The sequence below is a fragment of the Schistocerca nitens genome, chromosome 9 (assembly GCF_023898315.1).
Source record: "Schistocerca nitens isolate TAMUIC-IGC-003100 chromosome 9, iqSchNite1.1, whole genome shotgun sequence".
NCBI lineage: Eukaryota > Metazoa > Arthropoda > Insecta > Orthoptera > Acrididae > Schistocerca > Schistocerca nitens.
This window is the reverse complement of record NC_064622.1, coordinates 433298278-433325423: the sequence shown is the minus strand read 5'-3', so window position 1 is coordinate 433325423 and position 27146 is coordinate 433298278. Positions and strand designations below refer to the sequence as shown.

Sequence of the window (27146 nt, the reverse complement as noted above, 5' to 3'; positions counted from 1 at the left end):
CCTGCAGCGTCTCTGCTGGGCTCGTAACTATATCGGTTGGACCCTAGACGACAGGAAAACCGAGGTCTGGTCAAATGAGTCCCGATTTCAGTTGGTAAGAGCTGATGGTAGGGTTAGTGTGCCACAAACCCATGGATCCAAGTTGTCGACAGGGTATTGTGCAAGGTGGTGGTGGCTCCAAAATCGAGAGAGCTGTGTTAACGTGGAATGAACTGTGTCCTCTTCATGTATGGCTACTTGGAGATCATTTGCAGCCATTCGTGAACTTAATGATCCCAAATAACGATGACATTTTTATTCGTGACAGGGCGTCATGTCACTGAGCCACAATTGTTCGCGATTGGTTTGAAGAACATCCTGGACAATGAGAGCCACTCAGATCGCCCGACATGAATCCATCAAACATTTATGGGACGTAATAGAGAGGACTGTTCGTGTAAATATCCTGTGCACCGGCAACACTTTAGCAATTATTTTCGGCTATAAAGGCAGCATGGCTCAATATTTCTGCAAGGGACTTCCAGCGACTTCAGTCAATGCGAAGTCGACATGCTGCACTACGCCGGGCGAAAGGAGGACCGACACGGTACTGGGAGGGATTCCATGACTTTTCTCACCTCACCATAAATTGCTAATTTGCTGCATGCCGTGGTTCAATTATTCTGTGTTTATTTTCAAAAAGTTTCACTTTGGCGTGCTAGGAAGATATTTAGCAATGCTGCCGCAAGATAATTTATTAAACCAGGCTTACTGCAGTAGAAAATGTAAAACTAGTAGCGGCGATCTCTTCTTTACCAACAACAACAAAATTGCGACGTGACCAGTGAAGTTTGACGCAAACAAGTGAATTGGCCTAGTACTTATCTCTTAAAAGCTTGAAGACAAGTTCATTCCAGATATAGAATGCAAATTATTAGGATATCTGTGAAACTTATACAGGTTGAAAAGTATCTAAACCGACAAACTCTGGGGGGTTGTAGGGGACATAAAAACAAATATTTTTCCCTAATGTCATTTTTTCCTATGAGGAGTATTTAAACCGGTGGAGGCTGTATTACGCTCTTCAGTTGTTGGAGGCCGTATTACGATCTTCAGTTGTTAGAGGGCTTATTACGCTCCTCAGTTGTAGGCAACTGCTTTCCACCAGTGTAATAGTGCATTGTCTCTGTTTACTAATGAAGCGATACACCTGGAGTGAGTACACTGATATGGTTAGTGCGTGCTACGTAGCGCACCACAACGGACGAACTGCACAGCGGGTTTATCAACAACAACATCCTAATCGCCGTATCCCGCATCATACCACCTTCGATGCTGTGTACCAACGTCTGCGTGAGACCGGGTCATTTAGCAGATTACCTGGACAGGGACGCCGTCGCACGGTAAGAACGTTGCAATTTGAGGAAACTGTCTTGCAGCATGTGGAGCGGAATCCTTCAATCAGCACTCGTGCAATTGCACGTAACATGGGGACGAATCAGACGAATGTAAGAACAGTCCTTCGAGAGCAATTGTTACGTCCATTTAACTTACAGCGTGTCCACAACCTGGAACCAGTTGATTATCTACCCAGAGCACAGTTTTCGCAGTGGTACCTGGAACAGTGTGAGATGCATCCTACATTTCCATCCTCTGTGTTATTTACCGATGAAGCAACGTTCGGGCGTGATGGAGTCTTCAACATGCACAATTCGCATGTTTGGAGTGAGGATAACCCTAATGCCACAGTTATTAGCGCTCATCAAATGCTGTTCTTCGTTAATGTGTGGGTCGGTGTTGTTGGGGACTGTTTAATTGGGCAGTATCTGCTACCTAGGCCATTAAATGAAAGGCACTATTACAATTTTCTCGCCAGAGCATTGCCAGAATTGCTGGAAGACGTCTCCGCTCCCTACAAGACAACGCATGTGGTCTAACATGAAGGGGTGCCGGCACATTTCAGTCGTTGTGTGCGTCGATTCCTGGACCGACGGTTCCCAGAACCGTGGATTGGCAGAGGTGGTCCTGTACCATGGCCTGCTCGATCCACGGATATGTCCCCTCAGGACTTTTTTGTGCGGAGAGACATGGGCAACCTTGTTTACGCAACTCCTCTTGAATCAGAAGAGGATCTGGTTGCCCGGATACAGCAGCAGCAGCAGCAGGAACAATTCAGGATACTCTTGGGGTTTTCGCCCGTGTCAGACAGAACATGATCCGACGGTGTAACCTTTGTTTACGTGTCAATGGAGGTATTTTTGAAAATCTACTGTAATTGAAGTTGGGTTGTGTTGATGTGTTGTCTCTTGGTCATAAAAAATGGAAAAGTGTTTGTTGGTTTAATTAATTTGCCGCCAGAGAAAGCTTCCTCTACCGGTTTAAATACTCCTCATAGGAAAAATGACATTAGAGGAAAATATTTGTTTTGATGTCCCCTACAATCTCCCACAGTTTGTCGATTTAAATACTTTCCACCCTGTATACAAAATCCACATTACTTATGTGTGGGATCTCTGTATCAGTGATTTAATGATGTTAAAAAGTTCTGCAGAGCGCTTACTGACAAACCTGACGGCGTAGGTATTGAGGTGGCATCATAGTCTTGTGAAGTTTGCAGTCGATGTATATTGGAGACAAAAATTCCGTTCAGGACATCTGAATGCTCCCTCCATAAATATGCTGCACGTGTCGAGGACGAATAAGCCTGCATTATTCCGCCCTTTGACGAAACTGGGTGACAAGCTGTCCTAAATAAAAAAAAAAGCCTGTTTAGAATTCCATGCGACGGAACCATAACAGAGTGCAGCTTCCACCAGGAAATGTCACACAGTGCCTAACCTAGCGTTCTCTGGGTTGATGGAGACGCGAGCATTGAGCTGATGTGCAACGGAACGTCAATAGGGTGCCTACGATCCGGCTGGGAATGTGACCAGGTTGGGGAGCCGGTTTCTGACGCAACGCTCTTCTTGCTCTCCGAAAGTCCTTGAAATATGTTCTTTTTCTCTGTGTCTGGTGCTTGGTTGCAATAGCCAACAAGGTGACCCAAGGTAAACATCGACATGTGGACGAGCTGCCCGTGTCGAGGTTGCAGCCACGACTCACACGATCCTTGTCTCAGACACCAGATGGACGATTTGTGTGTTCACACGTCAGCTCCAACAAAGGTGAACTGTTTGCTGGTAACGAAATGAGGCTGACAGCTACATTTAATCTCCGAAAAACCACCTTATGATGTTGGCGGAATGTATTTTTCATACAAATACTATTCTGCCTACCTCTTACTGTTGCGTTCGCGAATGGCGCAAGGGACGAACGGTTGTCCGTAGGCCTCACAAGCATTGTGTTCTATTTTTCTTGTCATTCTCATTTCGCGAAACTTGTGGAAGGATTTATGAGGGGAGCTCAGTAAATAATGCAACACATTTTTTTCTGAAATCAGGTTGGTTTCATTCAGGATTACAGTACTTCATATATTCCTCACTCTTTTGGCTACAAAACCCTGTTTTTCAACGTAATCTCCTTTCAGTGTGACGGCCTTATGTCACCTCACTGGGAGGGCCTAAGTGCCCACCTCAAACCACTCTACAGTTACACGTCGGAACCAACGTCTTACTGCATCAATGGCCTCAGCATAACCTACTGAACCGTCAGTTAGGGCGATTCTCAAACAACAACTTAAGTACACATATATACCAAAAACGTTATCGTGGAAGTGGGGGCCAGGAGGTGCTGGTGAAAAAACACACGTTGATAAGGTTATCTTTTATTTTAAAAGGTTTTCTCAGTAATTTTTAAGTTTGGCATTTCTTTTTAAAAAATAGTTTCAAAACAATTTCAAATAGCTTGACAATTTTCATTATGAAAAGGAGATTACTAGGTATGACATTAACAACTTGCCAATAACGATATTTTAACTATATATATGTATATAATGACAACAGTTAAAAACTCTTAAAAATAGCTCTATGTAAAGGATATTGCAAGGTTTGACGTTAACAATAAGATGATTTTAAACCTGTTATATCAATGAGGGAACAATTAAAAAAAAATCTTTAAGTAGCTAGCTTGTACTACGCAAAAATAGTTCTCTCGCCATTCATATAACCACTATAACTTGAAAAACCCCTTTTATATATAACTAACTCTGTTACATAAAAACAGTACTCAACTTCTCACACTCCACCACAGCGCCGGGAACACCTTGCACTTCCTTATGCTGGTCACAGCCAACCGCTGCCAGTGGTTTCAATGGCTGATAAGAAGAGCTACGGTCTTACGCGCTGATCTGCACCACGGCTTCTAAGCTTCATAAGCCTTGTACATGCAGGTAAGGCAGACTTAGCCCCTGATAGCCACGAGGTCGGGCAAAGCACCCCCAAATACAGGGCCCCGCTCGCGCCACCACCTCTCTCGGTCACCGCCGAGTACGTTATCCTCGATCGTCACGCGACCGTACATTTGCTCCACCTCCCGCCAGAGGGCGGTAGTGATCCAAACAGCACGCCAGACCGAAAGCGCCACCGCAAACACTAGACGCGAAGCGAAAGCACTCCGCCTGGCGCGCTTTTCGAAGAGCCGTACACAACTACGGCTCACCTACGCACTGCTTCCTGTAGAATGCATCCTTCACTGGGCCAAACAGACGAAGTCGGAAGGTGCCAGATCCGTGCAGCAGTGTGGATGAGGAAGGACAGTCCAGTCACCAGTTACTGTGGGCTCCTCTCACGTGTGTAGACTTGTGTGAGGCCTTGCGCTTTCATGAAGAAGTTAGTTTGCAATTTTTTGGCGACGAACAGGCAGGAGTCGTTTCTTCAGTTTTCTGAGGATAGCGTAGTACATTTCAGAGTTGATCGTTGCCGTATGAGGGTGGACATTAAACACCTTCAGAGTCCCAGAAGAGTGTCGCCATGAATTTACCGGTTGAGACTACGGCTTTAAACTTTCTCTTCGGAGGGGAGGTGGTGTGCCACCATTTCATGGATTGTTGTTTCATAACCTGTGGGGATGTAGGACAAAAATTGTCTCGATAAGCCTCGTAACACGCAGCAATTCCACACAGATGGCCCTTCGTTACTCTTTATGGTCTGTTATGCGGCGAGGAACCCAGCTGATGGACAGGTGTCAGCACTACCAACAGAGACGTCAAGTTGAGCAGCGAGATGTTTGCAATCCGTCAATCACCTCGAATGTGTGTGTATCTGCACGTACCAGCATTGCAGGAGTCACAGCCGCGTGCGGCCGGCCGGCACGAGGAACATCATACAGGTTTGCATGACACACGCCTCGCCCAACAACTCAGTGCTATTGTCCGCTACCAGGTATCCGTAGACATTCTGCCAGCGCCTATGAATATCTGCGAAACTCTGGTTTCCCGCCAAAGGAACAGGTCTCCGCTAGGAGCGCATCTCAGGTTACGGACGCCATATTGAAGTCTACGTGTAGTGTCGCCTCCTGTCAGAACTTCTTGATTCTCTAGGGGCTGAAACGGGAATACTCCGCGACTTTCCACAAAAAAGTCCGCATTTTGTCAACCGAAACTGGCCGAAGAAAAATGTTGCATTACTTGCTGAACGCACGTAGTATAATAGCGATTATTAAACTTCATATCAAAATCGCCTGCAATATGGCTGTTGAATACTGCATCATTTATGTACGGAGTTACTAGATCTAGGTCTGTAAATACTCTTTGCAGTCTCTTCAGGCAATATGCTTAACCTAACAATTTTTTTTTCCTTTTCCCAAACATACGCTGTCTGATCAAAAGGATCCGGACACATCTCTGTGGGCATCAGTATGGAGTGTGTCCAACTATCGCTTTTTTGTCGGCTTGTGCTTTCCTGGGTACACTTTAAATGAGTTGTCTGAATATCTGCTGGAGGAAAGGCAGCTCAATCTTCTCAAGTGCCGAAACCAGAGAACGTAGCCATATTGAACGCTGGGTTCTGGAGCGAGGTCGAAGTTCTTTTCAAGGGCGTTCCATTGTGTTAAAGTCGGGACTCTGGGCAGGCCAGTCCATTTCAGGAACGTTATTGTCCACAAACGATTGCCTCATATGTTTTTTTTACGTCTACATACATACTCCCCAAGCCAGCGCTCGGTGGGTGACGGAGGGTAACCTGTACCACTACCAGTCGTGTTCCACTCGCAGATAGAACCAGAGAAAAAAATACTGTCTACATGCCTCTGTATGAGCCCTAATTTCTCTTACTTCGTGCCCTTACACTAAATGTATGTTGAGGGCAGTAGGAACTTTTTGCAATAAGATTCAAAAGCTGTTTCCTTAAATTTTCTCAATAGTATTTCTCTAAAAAAACATCGCCTTACCTCCAGGGATTCCCTTTGCAATTCCCGAAGCATCCCCTAACGCTTGCTTATTCTTTAGATCTACCGCTAACAGACCTAGTAGCTCTCCTTTGAATTGCTTTTATGCATTCCTTTAATCCGACCTGTTGCAGATCCCAAACACTATAGCAGTACTCAAGAACAGGTCACAGTAGCGCCTTATAAGCTGTCTCCTTTACAGATCAACCACACTTTCCCAAAATTCTCCCAATAAACAGAAGTTGACCACTTCCCTTCCCTACCACAGTCCTCACATGTTCGTTCCATTTCATATCGGTTTGCAACGTTATGCCCAGATATTTAAACGACGCCACTGTGTCAAGTAGGACATTACTAATTCTGTGTCCGAACATTACGGGCTTGTTTTTCCCATTCATCCGCATTCGTTGTCATGCTCATGTCGTCGTCTCCGAGGTGTCCCTCCACCGTAAACAGTAAACATTGCCGTAAAATGGATTCATATTCTTCCGCAATTAGTGTTTCCTTTGGCACAATAAGCGGACCACGCGCCAGTCACGGAAAATGCCCCTTTATTGAACCCCCCTCCCGGGAGTTCTTCACTGTTGGTACTAGGCACAGAGGCAGCTAACGTTCTCCAAACATTCGCCAAACCGTTCTGTCAGATTGTCACAGGTTATAGTGAGATTCATCTCCAAATCACTCGTTTCCAATCATCCTCAGTCCATTAATGTCGCTCATTACACCACCTGAAGAGGCGCTTAACATTGACAACAGAAATGCGTTGCTTATGAGAAGCTGCTGGATCATTGTACCGTATTCTGTTTAACATCCTACGCACAGTCATTGTGCTAGTTGGAGTGCTGCTAGCCCTTTGGAAATCACGATTGATTTCTTCCGCTGATTTCATGCGATTTTTTACAACTACCCTCCTCAATACTCGATGGTCTCTGTCCACCAGTCCATTAGTTCTGCCTAGTCTTGATTAAGACGGTGGTTGTTCCTTCGCGTAACCACTCACAATCATATCATCAACCGTCGACTTGGACAGCTTTAGAAGAGTTTAAATGTCCATCATGGATTGATTACTCAGCTGACTCTTTTCTTTTATATTACTATGGCTTTCGAAACTTGCCCATACAACCATCTCGACAGTGGAAATAGTATACGACAGCGGTTCGACAATGCAGATTATTCAGCAGGGTCAAGCGTTCCCTAATACGAAGTTACATAGGCTGAGACTTGTCATGTGACGCCATGTAGGCGATTTAGTATCTGTTATGACGATATGAATTTAAGAACAACACAATACAGAGTCGCCGAGCGGAGAAAATCTCCGACCCGGCCAGGAATCGAACCCGGGCCCCTTCAGATAACAATCTGCTGCGCTGACCCCGCAGCTACAAATAAAAAAAGGGGGGGGGGGAGAGTACTATTACACGTTGAGCCACTGAGCTCACCTGACGGAGATCTGTTACTCCTGACATCACCAAACTCTCTGCGTCCTTTTATATTGACGGATCCGCCTTTGGTGACATCTTGTGGTCAATTTCGCATTGCATAGGTGTGTTCGGATACTTTGGATTAGTGTACTCATTGTTTCCGCTACATGAAAGTTCGTGATGCATTACAAAACTCAGCACTCTTACAGTTCCTATATGGTTCACGCACGTGGCTTTGCTTGAGGCTGTTTCTCTGTTCATTTTTTTTTTTAGACAAAAGACTCCTCGCCCTTTCCGAATAGCACATCTGATTCCAGGACTTCCTTTGGCAATAAGAGTGGGGTCATCGGAGAAATTGTAGACCGATTGAAATGGCATACGCGGGAGGATTAAGGGATTGGGCCAATGCAATCTCTCACGGTTACCTAAACTGTGATCTGTTTGTGTGGTTGCAGTCCAGTCAGCTAATACACATCACAGCAAAACTTGCAGCAATTGAAAACTGTTGCATCGTTCGTCGAAATACTGTGCAGTAAATGAAAAAAAGTACTCAGGTGAACACTGCAGCACACTATTCATTACTGAAAAGATTATTTTAGTTCTGAAATAAAGTGAACGAGCTGCAGGCTCAATCTTGAATAATAAAATGCTAAGGACTGTAATAGCGGTTAGGAGTATCTTTTATTGTATATGCTGGCGATCCAGTTCTTTGGTGAGAAATTCTTCTGCTACAGTAATCAAAAGTGAGAGGGGAAAGCATAGGCTGTAGGATCACAGACTGATAGTGACAAACTAAAATGAACAGTTCATTATATCCTCGGCGAATATGAACGTAATCGGAAGTACTTATTCACGAATACTAACAGGCAGTGCAATCACCACAACACTACCCTCTAGCTGCATGTGATCCATGATGTAATGTTCCTGTAACACATCCAACTGATAGGGAGCCTGCGGTGGCTCGAAAATAAAAAGGCGATTGGTTGCATATAATCTACATAAACAGCCAACTGAAATTGACAAATTCAGCAAAAATGTATCAGCTGATCTGAGTTTTTAACTTTGTTCAGAGCCCACTGCAACTGGACGGTGGTAGTGGCTTAGAGTATTTTCCAAAGAATTCTAGACACAGTGAGTAGCCAAGAATGAAGTGTGGTAGTTGTCTCCACTGATGCGGTTCTTCAACTGCTCTGTGTAACAGCGAGAACCAAGCAGCTAATTAGCTGTGGTGTCGCTTGCTTAACAGTGATCGCTTTAATGACGCGGAAGTGATGAAGCCCCCGCGGTAGCGGCGTGAATGAAGGACTCTCCGAGAAAGTCGACCAAATGGCGACACCGTGCTAACGTAGTGTTTGATCCACAGTTCGTGCTACTTCTTTCGCCTGTTTAATTTCCCTAAATGAATTTGTGGCAGCACCTGAGTGAATGCTTGCGTCAGCTTCTCGTTATAGCGTTAACAAATCTACGTGGAGAGGCTGGTGGAGCAGATCAAAATACCGGCGAATCTCCATTTCAGAAAACTTGAAAGAAAATACTATCGCAGTGAGGCACTAGTTCATTATATCCAACGCCATCGGGGACTGACAATCTTAAATTACCGAAACTCTGTCCCGAAACCTGGTACCAGTTGCAGCGTAGGGGCAACAAAAATCAGATTTTCCATATTTCTCATAATTATTCACCGAAAGTTTAAAATGCATTCATAATCTACTCAAGCGGTACAACCTTATGTGAAAAGTTTAACATACGAAGGCAAGTTTGCCGGCCGCTGTGGCCGAGAGGTTCTAGGCGCTTCAGTCCGGAACCGCGCTGCTGCTACGGTCGCAGGTTCGAATCCTGTCTCGGGCATGGATGTGTGTGATGTCCTTAGGTTAATTAGGTTTAAGTAGTTCTAAGTTCTAGGGGACTGATGATGACCTCAGATGTTAAGTCCCATAGTGCTCAGAGCCATTTGAACCATTTCCTTGAATTGCAATCCCAATATAAATATAGCATGTAAGCGACAAAAAGTCTAGGAAAAATTTGAAATTATGCTTAAAGTTTGTTGGAAGTCACAAAGTGCTGTCATTATGAAACGCTTGCACGTACATTGTAATTTGCGTTCCATTTTAATCAAAAGCTAGTCTTTCAGGAATCTCAATGTTTACGACGTCATGTCTCCTGAACTGTATGTCGAACAAAGACATAATTTTGCAGGTACGTTCAATAGTATATGTCGATATTGTGTGGAAATTGCGTTGCGAATAGGTTTAGTGGTAAAGGAGTAATGTCCACCATTTCCTTCGTCTGCGTGCCCACCTCCTCGTTCTCCCTCCCTCTGACCACATCTTCCTCCCCCTCCCTTTTTCCATCTTTAGCTGCCCACTATCCTTTACATTGTCCACACTCGTGCATCGCCACTTCCTCCACTCTCTTCTATCCATTTCCTCCTCCATTCTCTCTATCTAACCGCTTGTATATTGTACTGCGCCACCCTCTAGGTACCACTAACTCGTAGGAGATACTGTACGAACAGCGTTGCCGTACGCACGTAGGTGAAACGCAACGTCGGGCAGTGTAGCTCACTCTCTTAATACTACAAGAAGTTGTCGTGACAAGACTTTGCCTACACACGACGACGTAATCTGTGTGACTTGAAATAATCGTCTGTACTAACACAACGACATCACGCAAGATCAGCGTCTCACGCTATACACTACTGGCCATTAAAGTTGCTGCACCACGAAGACGACGTGCTACAGACGCGAAATTTAACCGACAGGAAGAAGATACTGTGATATTCAAATGATTAGCTTTTCAGAGCATTCACACAAGGTTGGCGCCGGTGGCGACACCTACAACGTGCTGACATGAGGAAAGTTTCCAACCGATTTCTCATACACAAACAGCAGTTGAGCGGCGTTTCCTGGTGAAACGTTGTTCTGATGCCTCGTGTAAGGAGGAGAAATGCGTACCATCACGTTTCCGATTTTGATAAAGGTCGGATTGTAGCCTATTGCGATTGCGGTTTATCGTATCGCGACATTGCTGCTTGCGTTGGTCGAGATCCAATGACTGTTAGCAGAATATGGAATCGGTGGGTTCAGGAGGGTAATACGGAACGCCGTGCTGGATCTCAACGGCCTCGTATCACTAGCAGTCGAGATGACAGGCATCTGATCCGCATGGCTGTAACGGATCGTGCAGCCACGTCTCGATCCCTGAGTCAACAGATGAGGACGTTTGCAAGACAACAATCATCTGCACGAACAGTTCGACGACGTTTGCAGCAGGATGGACTATCAGCTCGGAGACCATGGCTGCGGATACCCTTGATGCTGCATCACAGACAGGAGCGCCTGCGATGGTGTACTCAACGACGAACCTGGGTGCACGAATGGAAAAACGTCATTTTTTCGGATGAATCCAGGTTCTGTTTACAGCATCATGATGGTCGCATCTGTGTCTGGCGACATCGCGGTGAACGCACATTGGAAGTGTGTATTCGTCATCACCATACTGGCGTATCACCCGGCGTGATGTTATGGGGTGCCATTGCTTACACGTCTCGGTCACCTCTCGTTCGCATTGACGGCACTTTGAACAGTGGACGTTACATTTCAGATGTGTTACGACGCGTGGCTCTACCCTTCATTCTATCCCTACCCAAATCCTACATTTCAGCAGGATAATGCACGACCGCATGGTGCAGGTCCTGTACGGACCTTTCTGGATACAGGAAATGTTCTACTGCTGCCCTGGCCAGCACATTCTCCAGATCTCTCACCAACTGAAAACGTCTGGTCAATGGTGGCCGAGCGACTGGCTCGTCACAATACTCCAGTCACTACTCTTGATGAACTGTGGTAACGTGTTGAAGCTGCATGGGCAGCTGTACCTGTACACGCCATCCCAGCTCTGTTTGACTCAATGCCGAGGCGTATCAAGGCCGTTATTACGGCCAGAGGTGGGTGTTCTGGGTACTGATTTCTCGGGGTCTATGCACCCAAATTGTGTGAAAGGGTAATCACATGTCAGTTCTAGTATATTTGTCCAATGAATACCCGTTTATCATCTGCATTTCTTCTTGGTGTAGCAATTTTAATGGCCAGTAGTGTAAATTACTCTACAGCTCACTACAACACCACTACAAAAGGATGGACACAGTAACACGTTTCATGATATAATGGGATCAGTGGTAGCCATCTGGATATTAAAGCTACAACACATCTGTATATCAGGGTTCACTAGATTCGAAAGATTAACTACCACCAAAGCTAATATGTCACCAGAAAAATACTAAATGTGACAGTCTACAGGGAGTACGAGTGAAGTATTTACTTTACCAATAACAGCAGCCTATAGAGAAGCTTACTCTGTGTACTCTGACAACACAACTAAACACTTTAACAACAACGTAGGTACCAGAAACGGTAGGTTTCGTATATAACAGATGAATTCGTCTTATACTCCTGGATCCGTTGCCTCTTGTAGTTGCTCCTCTCTTCACGCTTCAATGAATAATCGTACATACAATCAATCAGTGAGAAGGTTATTAATTTTTACATAAATTGGAGAACATGTTCACAAGCCAAAGATATAATTTAATATTAATTATATCTCGTTGTTAATGACGATAACTGCTATAAGTAGCTCCATCAGTGATCTCTGAGCGCCATGCCACAACAATATCCTTGACTCTGATGAAATTTTATCGCAATGAACTATTTCGTTAATCTCAGCCTTACAGAATTAAATGGAATAACTTTTCATTTATAATTAATCACTTTAAATAAAACGTAAACTTGCTTTTCCTGTCTAAATAAAGATAAATTATCTCCCTTTTCATTGCAAGTTATGACTAAAAATGCTATTCCTTCTCTTTAATTTCTTTGAACTTTGCGTTTAGCGGTATTCCAGTCTTTCGGTTTACTAGCTTTTGTATTTGCTTTATTACGAAAAGATATATTCAGGATATTAGCCTGCTTCGAAATAAGCCTTCGATTTTTTTTAATGTTTTGGGATTAAGCATAATCGAGGAATTGACTTTCTTAGTTTACAACCGTTAATTCTTTATGTAATGCGATTAATAATTTACAGGTACAAATCAGCGTTTTGCTTTACGAGTGCTGGTGCACTATTCCAAAAAAAGTAATAAAAAATAACATAAAACAAAACCTAAATATCACCGCCACTTTTCAACTATATGAACTTTAAATTATCAAGCAAAACTCAGCTACTTCAGGTGTTGACTTAGCGACCCACTAGAGAATTTGCGTGTTCTCTAATAAATGTTTCTAGACTTGTCGTTTAGGGACAATGGGAAAAGATTTCAAATTATCAGTAAACAGCATATTGTTCGTCAGTAATATCTGTTGCGAAGGCCGACCTTTCTCTTTACTGTAGACTACACATACAGCAAATTCAACTAGATTTCCGCAATTTCCTATAATACGACGCTCACGCTGAGTCGCACAATAAATACCAACCCTGTATCGTTAAGTCACTGTTCCTCAGCGCTTGCGTACACCTTACCACAATAACACAATGCAACGCTGTAATCCCTTAGTGTGTGCTTTAATTCTCAACCACAAAACAATGACTTCGCATTGATTGCGCGGCCCCTCCCGCCGGAGGTTAGAGTACTCTCTCGGGCAAGAGTGTGTGCTGTTCTTAGTTTAAGTTAGTTTAAGTAGTGCGTAAGCCTAGGGACCGATGACCTCAGCAGTTTGGTCCCTTAGGCATTCACACACATTTGGACTTGGCGTGAAAACGTCTCTTCGCATACATCATTCACCGGAAAAACTCACAAAATTATCGAAACACAGTTCGCCTTCCATCACAGGGCTATAAAGCAGCACAACGTACCATTAACCACACATAGGAGAAACTAATTTCACACTTCAGTGAATCGGAACTTTTCCTGTACCTGGCGAGTCTACACTCCACCAAAATTGGCGAAATAATCTTTTTCTACACAAGCCAATACTCTTCTCAAAATATCTATCTAAACAACTTAAAACTGCTTTGAACATACTTGAGTCCTATCCCCACTGCAGACTAGTTCACATGTCGTATGTACGAGCTGATCTCTTCACACTCTTGAGATAATCTTCTCGAGGGTCACTACTCGAACAATACTCGGATAGTACTACTGAAAATCTAAATCGACAAGCCAAGAACCATTCTCTACGAACAAACATATCACGTTAATTCTCTTGAAGCTTATCCTATAGGACTATAAGATACCACTAAATTGCGTGTGATACGCGGCGTACAGATGCGGCAAACGTGTTATTCTTTCTTCCGTATTAATAATAATAAAAAAAACCTCTCCACTTTAAACCACATAAAGGAAAGTCGTGTAAGTCGCTGACTTGACAAGACACAGCTTTTCCCGACGATAAAGTGTCACGTATTTACAACATTTCAACGGAAAAATATAACAAAACGATATAAATAGCACATAAAAATCGATAAGTTGAGGCGATGCAAGCAAGTTATGCCTTCCCCCCCCCCCCCCTCCCCCTGAAGATAGTTTGGCATGTTACACTATCCATTTCGACCTGTCCCCAGCCATGTTCATTGGCACATATAGCCACTGCAACACATTTCAGTAAAGTGGGCCAATACTACTCCAATACACCTGTCATGCAGAGCAGGTTACACATCAGTAGCTTAAAATCATTTGCCCCCTGACGTTCAGACCACCATGCAACGCAGGTCGATAAAGAAAGCCAGTACTACTCCAATACAACACGCCTGTCGTGCAGGGTAGCTTATATATAGGGGCACAGAAAACCGTTTCTTGTCATTCTAACATATAGAATACCATGCAAATCAGGTCTGTGTAGTAGGCCAATGCTATTTCCACACAACATGCCTGTCATGTCAGTGGCTGGGAAAACACGTTTTTGGCTGTTTCTCTGCTCCTGTTGGAGCTTGGAGGTTATAAACCACGTGGTATTGATACTCGTGAGACCTACTCTTTCTGTGCCAAATTTGGCTGAAATAGATTCAGAGGTTCAGGATGAGGTCCCTCTAAGATATTATTAATATTAATACTTTTTTATAATCAACCTAATACTACTGTTATATGAACATTTGCTTTTTATGAATTATTTTCTAGCTTTACTTCATAACTCATTGGACAATTTCGACTCAATTGTATGACAATCTACCTTCAGGTCATTAAATCAGAGAGGTAGTAGCATCTATATTTCTAGAATGAAATGTTCACTCTACAGTGGAGTGTGCGCTGATATAAACTTCCGGGCAGATTAAAACTGTGAGCCGGACCAAGACTCGAAGGCAAAGGTCCCGAGCTCGAGTCTCAGTCCGGCACACAGTTTTAATCTGCCAGGAAGCAGCATCAATATTGATACTAATAAGATTTACTTCGCATATAATAGCGAAATATCTCTTAGGAACATATCAAAGTAATCTAACAAAAAATTGTTGCTCATTTACCACCCATCAAATTTAATTCTGATGTATGACACATTTTCAAATTCACTCCCTCATGTGTAAATTTCTGCAGATACACATGAACGGAATCAAAATACCTCAGCAACTTTGCAATTGCAGTGCACAACAAAAACTTTTTTTTTTGCGGCTTGTACAAGAATAATTGTTTCTTATTGATAGTTGTTTCTCTCCTCAGTCGATGTGACTGCAAAATGGTTAAGGTCGGCCACAGAGCCTAACTGTTGACAATGCACATTAAAATATGATTATTAACATTTAAATATCTTATTGACTTATTCTGAAACATGTCATTAACATTTTATTACCAGCCTAAAGTTGGTACTTTCAATGAACAGAAAAGTACAGTACTTTGGAGTACAATTGCACCAATGTACCAATTTTGTTCACAACATTTTATAAAGAAATCCATATCTAATGTTCCAAAATGTACGTACCTCTATCTTTCCTTTCTTTTTGTCCTCACTTTTACATATTTCCCACAGATTTTTCAAACCATCTTTCCAAGAGCCAATTCTCTGTAAATTAGGTCTGGCAACACAATGGTGGGGCACAAGCACTCTAATACCATAACGCATTCCTCAAATATCTGGAAACAGCAAAGTGGTGGATTGTCCACCAGAAGGTCCAGGTAACTTGCAGGATGCTGTCGGTGAACAAACAAATGTTTGAGACAGTACATTGCTGTATAGTTGGCTGGTGAGAGAAATGACAGCATGTCAGATTCCCAGTATCATTCTTTGTAAACGTCTCTCACTGGAGAATCACTCTACTGTATTCCTGAAAGAGGTAAAGTTGACAAGCAGCACGTATCATCTTGTGAGGATACCACAGTAATAAAGTAATTCAGTACCAGCTGTAAACTAAATATGAAACTGGTTGCTAAGCCTAGCAGTTACCATACCACAGCTGTGCTGAACAACATAAAGAGTATAAAGAGCTCTTCACAAAATTTGCACTTACAGGTTGGTCTATGAGCAGCATGAATGTGTGTCATCTGCATTGCATACTTTGATGTAATAGAATTGTTAATTTTTGTTAATGTTCCCTACATCAGCTTAGCAACAGTTTTATAGTAGATGTGGCACATAATATTGACAGGTTTGAAGGGAGAGTGAACATGAAGTTATAGCTAAGATATGCCCTGCAGTTCCATAGTTTCATGATCCCTTACATGAAAATACTATTACCATTCTCAATCCCCCACATTAATTTCACTACTATCAAGATGTAGGGAAGTATAGAACCTCATGCTGCTTTGGACATATTTTTACCTTGCCATCCACATGTACCACACATGATGTTGTGTATATGCGAGAGGTAGCAATACACTGGTTGACTCTTGCAGGAAATTACAATCTTGGAATTTTAAGTGTCTGTCACAGGAGTTGAATGAACACCTCTGTGGCCTTTTCACATTGCCCTGCTTTTGATGTTGTGTATTTCTTCCATCAGTTCTCTCTAGTAAGCTTCATCCTTCAAGGATAGAGTATTCTTCCACTGATTCTCTGTCTAGCATGTGCATTTGCTACGGTCATTTTATGTAGTCATTTCACTTTAAATCACACTGTATGCATTTAATGAGTGTGACCGTTTTCGGTGATTATTGTTATCTGTGATAACAAACAATAACAAGTATTTCTGTCTAACTCTGTCCTATATGTTACATTTGTTTATGTTGGAGGGTCAACTGCATGTCCCTTCACTAAGCATTCATCTCCTGTATTCCATTTTGATGTGATCCTAGTGTTCTGATTTATCTGTACAAATCAGCATCATCAGTGAACAGTTTTTCATTTATCCACTAGGATATATAGGCTTGTATCAAATAACATTTGACTTGTTAAAAATATTTGTAATATCTCTTCACCCAGAAAAATAGTGATACAGGCTTAATTAAATAAATACCAATGTTTTTGTAACAACATTAGTCAGTAAAGAACTTCTTTATTTTTGTGAAACAATGAAATAGGAAATCTGTAAAACATAAATTCCTTTGTTGGTCTAACAGTAAATATCGGATTTAAAAGTAGACTGTATGTGGGGATTTTATGCTGTCGTTACGACCAGCTGAATGATGTGTCATCTGGAAACTAGCACCAACAAATTATTTGTGATGTATACACCATTCTTTAGAGGGTGGAAAGAGGAATAACTTCCATGTGATGCGTCATTGAAACAGCTGCAAGAGCATAAAAATCTGCATATTAAGTGTGTGTTTACTCCAGAACTTGTTGGATGTACAAAAGAGTTATATCACTAAATTTTTCTCACCATAGACCAAAAAACACAGTTCCATTTTTAAAGAAATATTTTCATTGAAAAAGCTTTAATTATGTTGAACGGACACTACTGACACTTCGTTAAATGATGTAAAAAGCTTGACACATTAAGTTAAATTTTTAAAAGTAAAATGAAACCTGTTCTCCTTGAATGCTCGTCTATTCCATAGAATGTTTTGTTATTTACATTGTATATTGTAAGTGATATGGATTGAATCTAGGCTAGCAGTGCTAATCACAGTGTGGGCTCATGTACTGAAGTGTCTTACGTTGCTGTCCTGGACTTATTTCAAATCATAACATGCTATAGATGACACTCTGAATGATCATACTTATTCTAAGTATTCTGTATAGAGATGTTTATTAACTGAAGTTTCCTTGTTTCCTCTCTGTAGCTGTGTGGAATCTACCATTTCATATGTGAACCTTTTTTTTTTCTCCATAATTAACTGTGTTGTTTACTTATCAATAAGACATAATGTGAGACACTGTGTCTCTTAGCATCTTGTTACAGTTTGTTTCATTTGATTTCCAGACAACACTGGGAGAAGGTGAACTTGGAATTCAATGACAATGACACTTTGACATTCAACCAGCGCAAAGTGTTTAAGTTTGATGAACTGAATTCTGCTGGCAGTGAGGAGGATATGGTTGTGGTTCCCAACATACCCATGCTGGTGAGTTAAACTTTAAGTATTGTGCACGTATCAAGATAAACACCTTTCAATAATGGAAAATCCAGATGGAATGTCAAAATATTGTGAAAAGGATAGTTGCTACTCAATGTGTGCAGATTTGCAGACAGGCACAACTACAAAAAAACTGTCAGAAAATGAGCTTTCAGCCAACAAGGCCTTTGTTGGAGACAGAACATAGAAAAAACATATGCACGCAAATGCGACTCGCACACACGACCACAGTCTCTAGCTGCTGAAGCCACTCTGCAAGCGGCTGTGCATGATGGGAGATGCAACCATGTGGTGGGAGTAAGGAGGTGGCTGGGGGCAAGGAGGGGGAAGGATAGCTCGGTAGAGTGGGGCACGGTAAAGTGCTGCTTTTGGAAGCATACATAGGTGAGGTGAAGAGAGGTAGGGTAACCAGATACTAGTCAGGAGGTTAGATGGAAAGCAAGGGGGGGGGGGGGGGGTTAGAGTAAAAGGAGAGAGGTAAAAAGACTTTGCGTGCATTGGTGGAATAGGGGACTGTTCAGCACTGAAACGGGAACAGGGAAGGAGATAGGTGGCCAAAGGACAATGAGGCCACAAGGGTTATGGGAAAATAGGATATATTGCAGGGAGAGTTCCCGTCTGCGCAGTTCAGAAAAGCTGGTGTTGTTGGGAAGGATCCAAGTGGCACAGGCTGTGAAGCAGTCATTGAAATGAAGAATGTTGTGTTGGGTGGTGTGCTTGGTAATAGGGTGGTCCAGCTGTTTCTTGACCACAGTTTCAGTAGCCATTCATGCAACATATGGACAGAAAGATTGTTTGTTGTCAAGCCAGCATAGAATGCGGCACAGTGGATGCAGCTTAGCTTGTACATCACTTGACTGCTTTCACAGGTAGCCCTGCCTTTGATGCGATAGGTGATGCTTGTGACTAGACTGGAGTAGGTGGGGGTGGGAGAATGTATGGGACAGGTCTTGCATCTAGGTCTACTGCAGGGATATGAGCCATGAGGTAAGGGATTGGGAGAAGGGGTTGGGTAAGGATGGACAAATATACTGTGTAGGTTCGGCGGACGACGAAATATCAATGTGGGAGGGTTGGGATGGGTAGTTGGTAGGACCCTCATCATTTCAGGGCACAATGAGAGGTAGTCAAAACCCTGGTGGAGGATGTGATTCAGCTGTCCAGTCCTGGATAGTACTGAGTAAAGAGAGGAATGTTTCTCTGTGGACAGATGGTGGGACTTTGGGAGGTTGTGGGTGACTGGAGAGATAAGGCATGGGACAACTGTTTGTACAAGGTTGGGAGGGTAATTATAGTCTGTAAAGGCCTTAGAGAGACCCTCAGTGTATTTTCAGAGGGACAACTCATCACTATAGATGTGATAGCCATAGGTGGCTAGGCTATATGGAAGGAACTTCTTGGAATGGAATGGGTTGCAGCTGATGAAGTGGAGATATTGATAGTAGTTGGTAGGTTTCATATGGGTGGAGGTCCTGGTGTAACCATCTTTAGATGTGGAGGTAAACATTGAGGAAAGTGACTTGTTTGGTTGAATAAGATGAGGTGAAGTGAATGGGAGAGAACGTGTTGAGGTTCTGAAGGAATGTGGACAGGGTGTCCTCACCCTCTATCCACATCATGAATATGTCATCGATGAATCTTAAATAGGTGCAGGAGTTGTGATTCTAGGTGTTCAGGAAAGATTAGTCTAGATGGTCCATGAATAGGTTGGCATGGGATGGTGCCATATGCAAGTGCCCATAGCCGTACACTGTATTTGTTTGTCGGTAATGCTGTGTGTGTGTGTGTGTGTGTGTGTGTGTGTGTGTGTGTGTGTGTGTGTGTGTGTGTGTTTGTTTTCAATCTCCAATGAATGCCTTTTTGGCCGATAGCTCATTTTCTGACAGTCTTTTTGTTGTGCCTATGTGCAACTCAGCATCTCTGCTATATGGTGATAAACACCTTTCACCTTCAAGCACACGTTAATAATGCTATAACTTCTTCACAATTGGCAGATGGATCACTCTTATTTTGAGAACATAGACTTTTAAATTCGACAAAGCTGTTGTTCCTACGTCCACCCTTTCTCCCCCAAGATACGAAGGTCGCGTTGCACATCTATTCTAAGTTAAGGCATTTCAGGGTTATTAGACTGTAGTCATATACTGGAATATTCCAGCATATACAGTATTTTGTCCAAGGGACAAAAAGAGTTAGTTCAATATTTTTACGTTAATGGGTGGGAAAAACTATATAGCAACATGTTTTCCATTACTATCTGATGCCAGTTCTGCATATCGTGGGATTTTTCTATTGTGTGTTAAAATACATAATTTGGAGCTGGACACCTATCGAAAGTTGAAGAATTTCTGTAAAATATAATTACATGAAAAGTAAATAAAAGAACAGTTATAATTAGAGAAACGCAAATGATTAGTGAAAAGTTACAGAATATGGCCCCCTTCTACTTTTTGTGAGGTGGCACAGTGCTCGCTTTGAAAGGGCATGATCAATTTCTTCCCCCATCCTTTAAGCAATTGGAGCTTGTGCTCTCTCTAGTGATCTCAATATTGACACAATGTTGAACCCACCCTTCCTCCTTTCTTTCCTTCCTTCCATTTTCTTTAACACATCCATGTCCACTGCCAAATCCTGTAGTATCCATAGAATACATACGCCCTTTCTTGATGTTACCCACAGAATACAAATTATTAATTGATTAATGGGAATGATAGTAGATAAAACCCCTCCACTTAGAATACCACTGATATTACTATCTCTCAAGGCCAAATGAGGACCATATTCTTACCTTTTATATAATTCTTTCTCCACCATGATCAATTTTCTTATATCCATAGCCAAATAACCTGATAGCATCTGATATCTTTTTCATTTACCAGATTTAAACAAATGAAATTTCTGTTAATGTTTCATTATTTCAATTAACGGGCTTCTTAAGCTATACAACTGAACTGCACCCAAGAACTTTTATAGCTTCACACCTGCAATGTTGCTAGGGCATAAACAGATGCGGTGAAAATTTATGTTGTCTTCGCAGTCCATAGACTATTAGTTACTAAGACATAACTTGCATATGCAGCTAAATATCAAGTGAAAGAAAACAAATCTGGTCATTCATTGATAATTCAATTGTTTGGTTCATTCAGAATTTTCCATTTTTGTAAAACAAAAAATACTTTAAAAGTTGACATACTTCAGAGCCTTATAATGGTATGTCCTTGTTTGTAACAACTTCATATTTACTCTCTTATCTGCAACAGAGTGCAACATCTCAGAGCAAGCATGCAGCACGTTTCTTGCGACTGGCAATGGCCTCCATAATGGATATCTTGAAAATAAAACCTTTTGTAGAAGTGTCTGTGGCCCAGCTACTTTGGGGTTATGAAGACCCTTTGCTCAAACTTGCAAAGGATGTAGTCAGCAAAGAACAGAAGCTTCCATATGAAGAGTTCGGACTTCTGTATGGGGTGAGTATTTTATTTATGACACTAAAAGTTTTCACACTTCAATTTTTTTTATAAATAAGCATTTTTCAAACTATTATTTTAAGGTTAGTTGTTCCATTTATGCATTATACACAAAAGCAGAAAAGTGGTTAGAAACCACCAGTTAGTCTTACAACAATAACTGCTCACAAATACTGCTGGTCTGCTTTTAACTTTATACTCTAAACAATGCATATCCAAACAAAAGAATATCCACAACATGAGCTGAGTGAGAGGGAGGGGGGGGGGGGGTGAGGGGGGGGGGGGGAGGAGCAGAACATGACTTCATATTACTTTCGTGGAAGAGGGAGGGGTAGAGGAAACAAATCACAATCTCATATACAATAAAAATCAAAACTATTGGATAAACCATATTTATTAATTGCTGTACATCCAAATGATACCAAGGATAATCAGTACCTGCATAACTATTGCACAACCGCTTGCCACATAGTAAACCACATGGTAGCTACTCTGTCTGCAAATCCTTGTTTCATATTTGAACATAGTTCTGATTATTCCAATAATATATTATCATTATTCTAACACAGGTAATAAAATGTTTCAGAAAAATGGTACAGCAAAGGACAATGTAACAGTCTTCACAGGTGGTGATGACATCACACATTATGGCTTAATTGATACATTCAATGGCCGTACTCATCTGCCGCACTGGAAAACTGAGGAATGTAACAGACTTAATGGTAGTGATGGATCAATTTTTCCTCCACAAATTACAAAAAGTACAACTCTCCATGTTTATGACAAAGATCTATGTCGGCTGCTACCTCTCAGGTAAATATCATTTTTGTTATTAGTATCATGTGCTAACACAACTAGTATGACCTGCACTTTAATTACATGTTTTGCCAATGCTGGGAATCAAATAATGAAAATCTTTATGGTCTAATGCTGGAATTTCTATAACAAATAACACAATGTTTCATTTGATAGCTTTTTTATGTACATGTATTTCACAACTTAACACATTTTGGCATCTATCATCAGAATTACATTTAACAGGACAAATGAACCATTGCATTAATTAGTGCTGTTTTGACTGTGAACTTTAAATGAGAGGAAATCTGATTTTTTTATGCAAGTACAGCAACATAAACACTTTTTCTGATTATTGACATTATTGAAGTAATAGACGTAAAGCTCCTTCACTAATAAGTCACAGTATGGAAAGAAGCACTACCTGAAATCTATAAACATGTATCTGAGACAATTGCTCATGAAATTAAATGATTTTTACTGTGAGGAAGGTCAAATGAGAGATTGACCACAATGACATCAGAGACCTATCTTACTGTTCAGAGGTCATAATTTACGTGAAAGGTGCATAGCATATTCCTTATAGCAAAGTTATAAAAAAGCAGTATACATTAACTCTTTTCATATAGTGAACATACTTTCTACAGCTGCACTCTTATTGTTCTTATGATTGGTGCAAGAGTGAAAGAGGTCCTTCTACAGCACTAGATATGTTTTAAGGAAAATGTTCTACTTGTTATTCTGTATTGCCTTCATCCTTCATATGGTACTCACTGCTACTGAAGATTGGCAATATTTTCCATAAATGTAATTCAGTAAGTATATCTCTGATAAGCCTTGGGTGTATTTCTTGTAACAGATCAGCAGATTTTGAAAATAATTTTTTGGATTTCACTATAATGTTAATTATGTTTTACACTGAGAAAGGACAGTCATTAATGAAACACTTTGAAAGGGAAACAGCTAACTTACGGAAAACTTCTAAGATTTTATTTGATGTTAATGAGATTACCAATGAACTTCACATTCAAGAGTTAGTTAGCTACTTGACAGATGGTGATTGTTATAGGTGTCACATTTTCTAATGTTAAAATATTGAATTGTGTATGCATATGAATTTTCTTTCAACTAAATTGAGGTAATTCTTCATCACAAAAGCTGGCAAAAGGGCAAGAACATTGTTGTCCATTGGTGTACATAAATAAATCCTCAATCTTTAAAAGTTCACTCGAATAGTGATTGTTGCGTATATAGTTTGTGCAGTTTTTTCCTCTATGTGAAGGATAAATGAAGAAAAAAAATAATCATATAATATGCCTTGGACAAGAATGTCCTGAGCAAGGTCTTCATGTATGGAAGAAACCCGCAATGTTTTAGTAAACCTGTTAGAAAACTGTTATCTAAACAGAGCTTCATCACAGATTCAAGAGAAGTCAAAATCTAGCTTGACAAACAAAAGCTGAACAAAGTGAAAATGAGCATAAAGAGTGCTATGAGAGAAATGTTCAATAACTTTGAAAGTAAAATATTGTCAACCAATCTGACTTAGAAACCTAAGAGGTTTTGGTCTGAAGTAAAATCGTTAAGCAGTTTGAAATTATCTATTCAGTCACTCAGTAACTGTACTGACAGTGAAACAAAAGGTAACAGAAAAGGCTGAAATACTGAATTTCATCTTCCAAAATTATTTCTCCATTGAGGATCATAGTAGTCTCTCCTACCAATCATCCTATGAACATCAAAATAACAGGTATTGAGATAACCGATCACAGAATGAAAAAGCAACTGCAATCACTTGGTAATGGCAAAGCAGCAGGATCAGATACCTGTACGATTTACAAAGATCATGAGAATGAACTTTCCATCATGACCAGATACCTGTACAATTCTACAAAGATCATGAAAATGAACTTCCTCCCTTTCTAACAGCAATTTATCATAGTTCACTGGAGTGACAGATTGTACCCAGCAACTGGAAAAAGGTACAGGTAATTCTAGTTTCCAAGAAGGGTCATAAGACAGATGCACATAATTACAGGACTATATTATTGATGTTAATCTGTTATGGAATTATGGAATGTGCTTTATGCTCAAGAATTATGAAGCTTTTGGGGACTGAAAATATCCTCAATAAAAATAAACATGAATTCTGTAAAGAGAAATCTTGTGGAACTCAGCTTGCCCTGTTACTTCATGAGGCTTATAATGCTGTACACAAGGGCACTCATGTTGATCCTGTGTTCCTTGAATTCAGGAAGACACTTTACACTGTCCCACATTACCATTTAGTGAAAAAAGCATGAGCTTATCAAGTATTGGATCAAATTTGTGTCTGGATTAGATACTCCCTTGTGACAGAACTCACCATGTCACTCTTAATGGAACAAAATTGACAGGTGTAAAGGTATTTTCTGGAGTACCTCAGTGAAGTGTGATATGACTGTTCCTGTTTAAATGTGTGTGAATGATCTAGTAGAAACTGTCAAAAGCTCTTCAATACCATTCACAGATGATGCAGTTGTCTAAAAGAAAGTAGCAATGCCAGAAGACAGTAGCAACTTGCAGAAAGATCTACATAGGAATGGTGCAGGATCTGGCAGTTGACCCTGAACATATATGAACGCAACGTACTGCACATACATACAAAAAGAAATATACTACTAAACAACTACACCACTTATGACAAATTGTTGGAAATTGTATCTACCATTAAAAATTGAGGAGTAACTATCCAGAGTGTCGTTAAGTGGAATGATCACATAAAACAGATAGTATGAAAAACAGATGCTGGATAGATTCAGAAGAAAATATTAAGGAAATGTAACTTATCCATGAAAATAAGTGACTTACAAGGCACTTGGTTGACAAATTTGAGCACTTTCCATAAAACTGGTACTCCTACCAGGGAAGATTGATAGGAGAGAGAGAAAAGATCCAATGAGGGGCAATACATCTCATCACATGATCTTCTGGCCAGAGGTGCTCAATAAATTCCAGTCACAGACTCTACATGAGAGAGATAATGCATCATGGAGAGGTTTACTATTGAAATGTTGAGAGAGTACTTTCTGATAAGTGTTGGACAACCTATTACTTCCTCCCACATATGTCTCGCAAAATGACCACAATGAGAAAATTTGAGAAATTAGAGCTAATACAGAGGCTTACTGACAATCATTCTACCCATGTGCTATTTGAGAGTGGAACAGGGAAGGGGTACCAGTTACTGGTACCAGATTTACCCTCAGCCACATACTGTAAGGTGGCTTGCAGGATATTGATACAGATGTAGATGTAGGAAAAACTGAAGTTAATTCAGACAGAAAATATTGCAAAGGCAGTTTAAATGAGATTCCTTAGCACACACATCTGCTATTAGAACATACTACCTAGATCATAACACTGCATGAAAGAACTACCAGGAAAAACATTAATATCAAAAGGTAAATATTATGCCACTTTAGTGTAGCTGAGATAGTATACACAGAATTTTAGATAGGACCATGTAATTAAAATTGTTAATGGCAGTCCACACATCAGTTACCAACTGCCTAATTTTCACTAATGATGTGCCATCTTTCCTTAGTGTGTCTAATTTGCACATCTTTCTTTGAATGACCCTTGTAAGGGAGAGACACAGGCAGATACATTTAGCAACTTAACCAGTGGCTATAATCAAACTGATGATGCTCAGAGTGCTGCAATGGAGGTTGTATACACCGTAGTATGCTGAACCATCATATGTTCTTTAATTTGTGGGCTTGTGGAGTATGCTGAAAAAAAAAAAAAAAATATATCCACTTTCGGCCACTAAGTGAAAATGTGGCACTGTAAGCAGTCGGAATGTGAAATTTTTACTGTTTTGATGTTGGTATGCTGTGTGTCGCTAGGTGACACTTATTGCTGTCTTTTCTGAAGTGACTCTTGGTATATAGGGTTATGAAGGTTGAAGTTTTCCATATGAAACAAAATGACTACTGAGAAGAAAGACCATGCACTGACAGTAAAGTTATTTTATCAGAACATCAGTAATAGCAGTGCTGCACTGTGGGAATATCATCAGAAACAGCTGTGAGGAGGCCACATGTCAATAAATCGGCTAAAGAATATGGCCAAGAAATCTGAAGAAACAGATGAATTAGGTGGTGCAGCAGGGAGACCAATGGGTCATTCCATGTCAGGTGGTCTAGGACTCACTGTTCGACTATCTTGAATTTTGCTGAAATTTTGTATGTAGAGTACCACATGTCTCAAATGAACTTTGGTTAAACACAGTGAGCTTTCACCAATTTTGAGACCTAATATGTCATGGTATATTATAAAAAAAATGAAACTTAGCTTGCTTGTACAACTTCTTGCTCTCTGTTTAGTTGTAATAATAATTATTATTTCTGTGTGCACCATAAGGAGAAAAATTGTATCAAAGTCAGCCTAAAAAATTAGCACTATAAAAAAATTTAAAAGTTCAAAGTTACATAGCTCCTTAAATAATTAAGTAATAGATGTCAAATTTGATGCATAGCATGTTTAAAAGTTTTTCTTTTAAAATTTTTTATTTGATGTCGCTAGCTCTTTCTGTTACTGTACAAATTCAGTGTAAAGTTGATGATTTTTGTAAAAAGCTAAAAATAGGGTACTTTCAATCCCATGTTGCACCAAAGTGTCTTCTAGAAAACATTTTAAAACTACTCTCATTAGATAGAGTAGTTTTGAACCTCCTAGAAAAGT

The 27146-nt window shown here is 40.9% G+C and overlaps 1 protein-coding gene across 2 annotated transcripts in view; it reads left to right on the top strand.

Annotated features, from left to right (window-relative positions):
* LOC126202894 (scavenger receptor class B member 1) overlaps positions 1 to 27146 on the top strand; it is a 750245-nt gene that overhangs the window by 706728 nt on the left and 16371 nt on the right. For both annotated transcript variants that reach the window (XM_049936968.1, XM_049936967.1), the window contains 3 exons: positions 18003 to 18144; positions 21417 to 21623; positions 22210 to 22436. In XM_049936968.1, coding sequence (XP_049792925.1) covers positions 18003 to 18144; positions 21417 to 21623; positions 22210 to 22436 — 576 coding nt within the window. The remainder of the gene's footprint in view (positions 1 to 18002; positions 18145 to 21416; positions 21624 to 22209; positions 22437 to 27146) is intronic.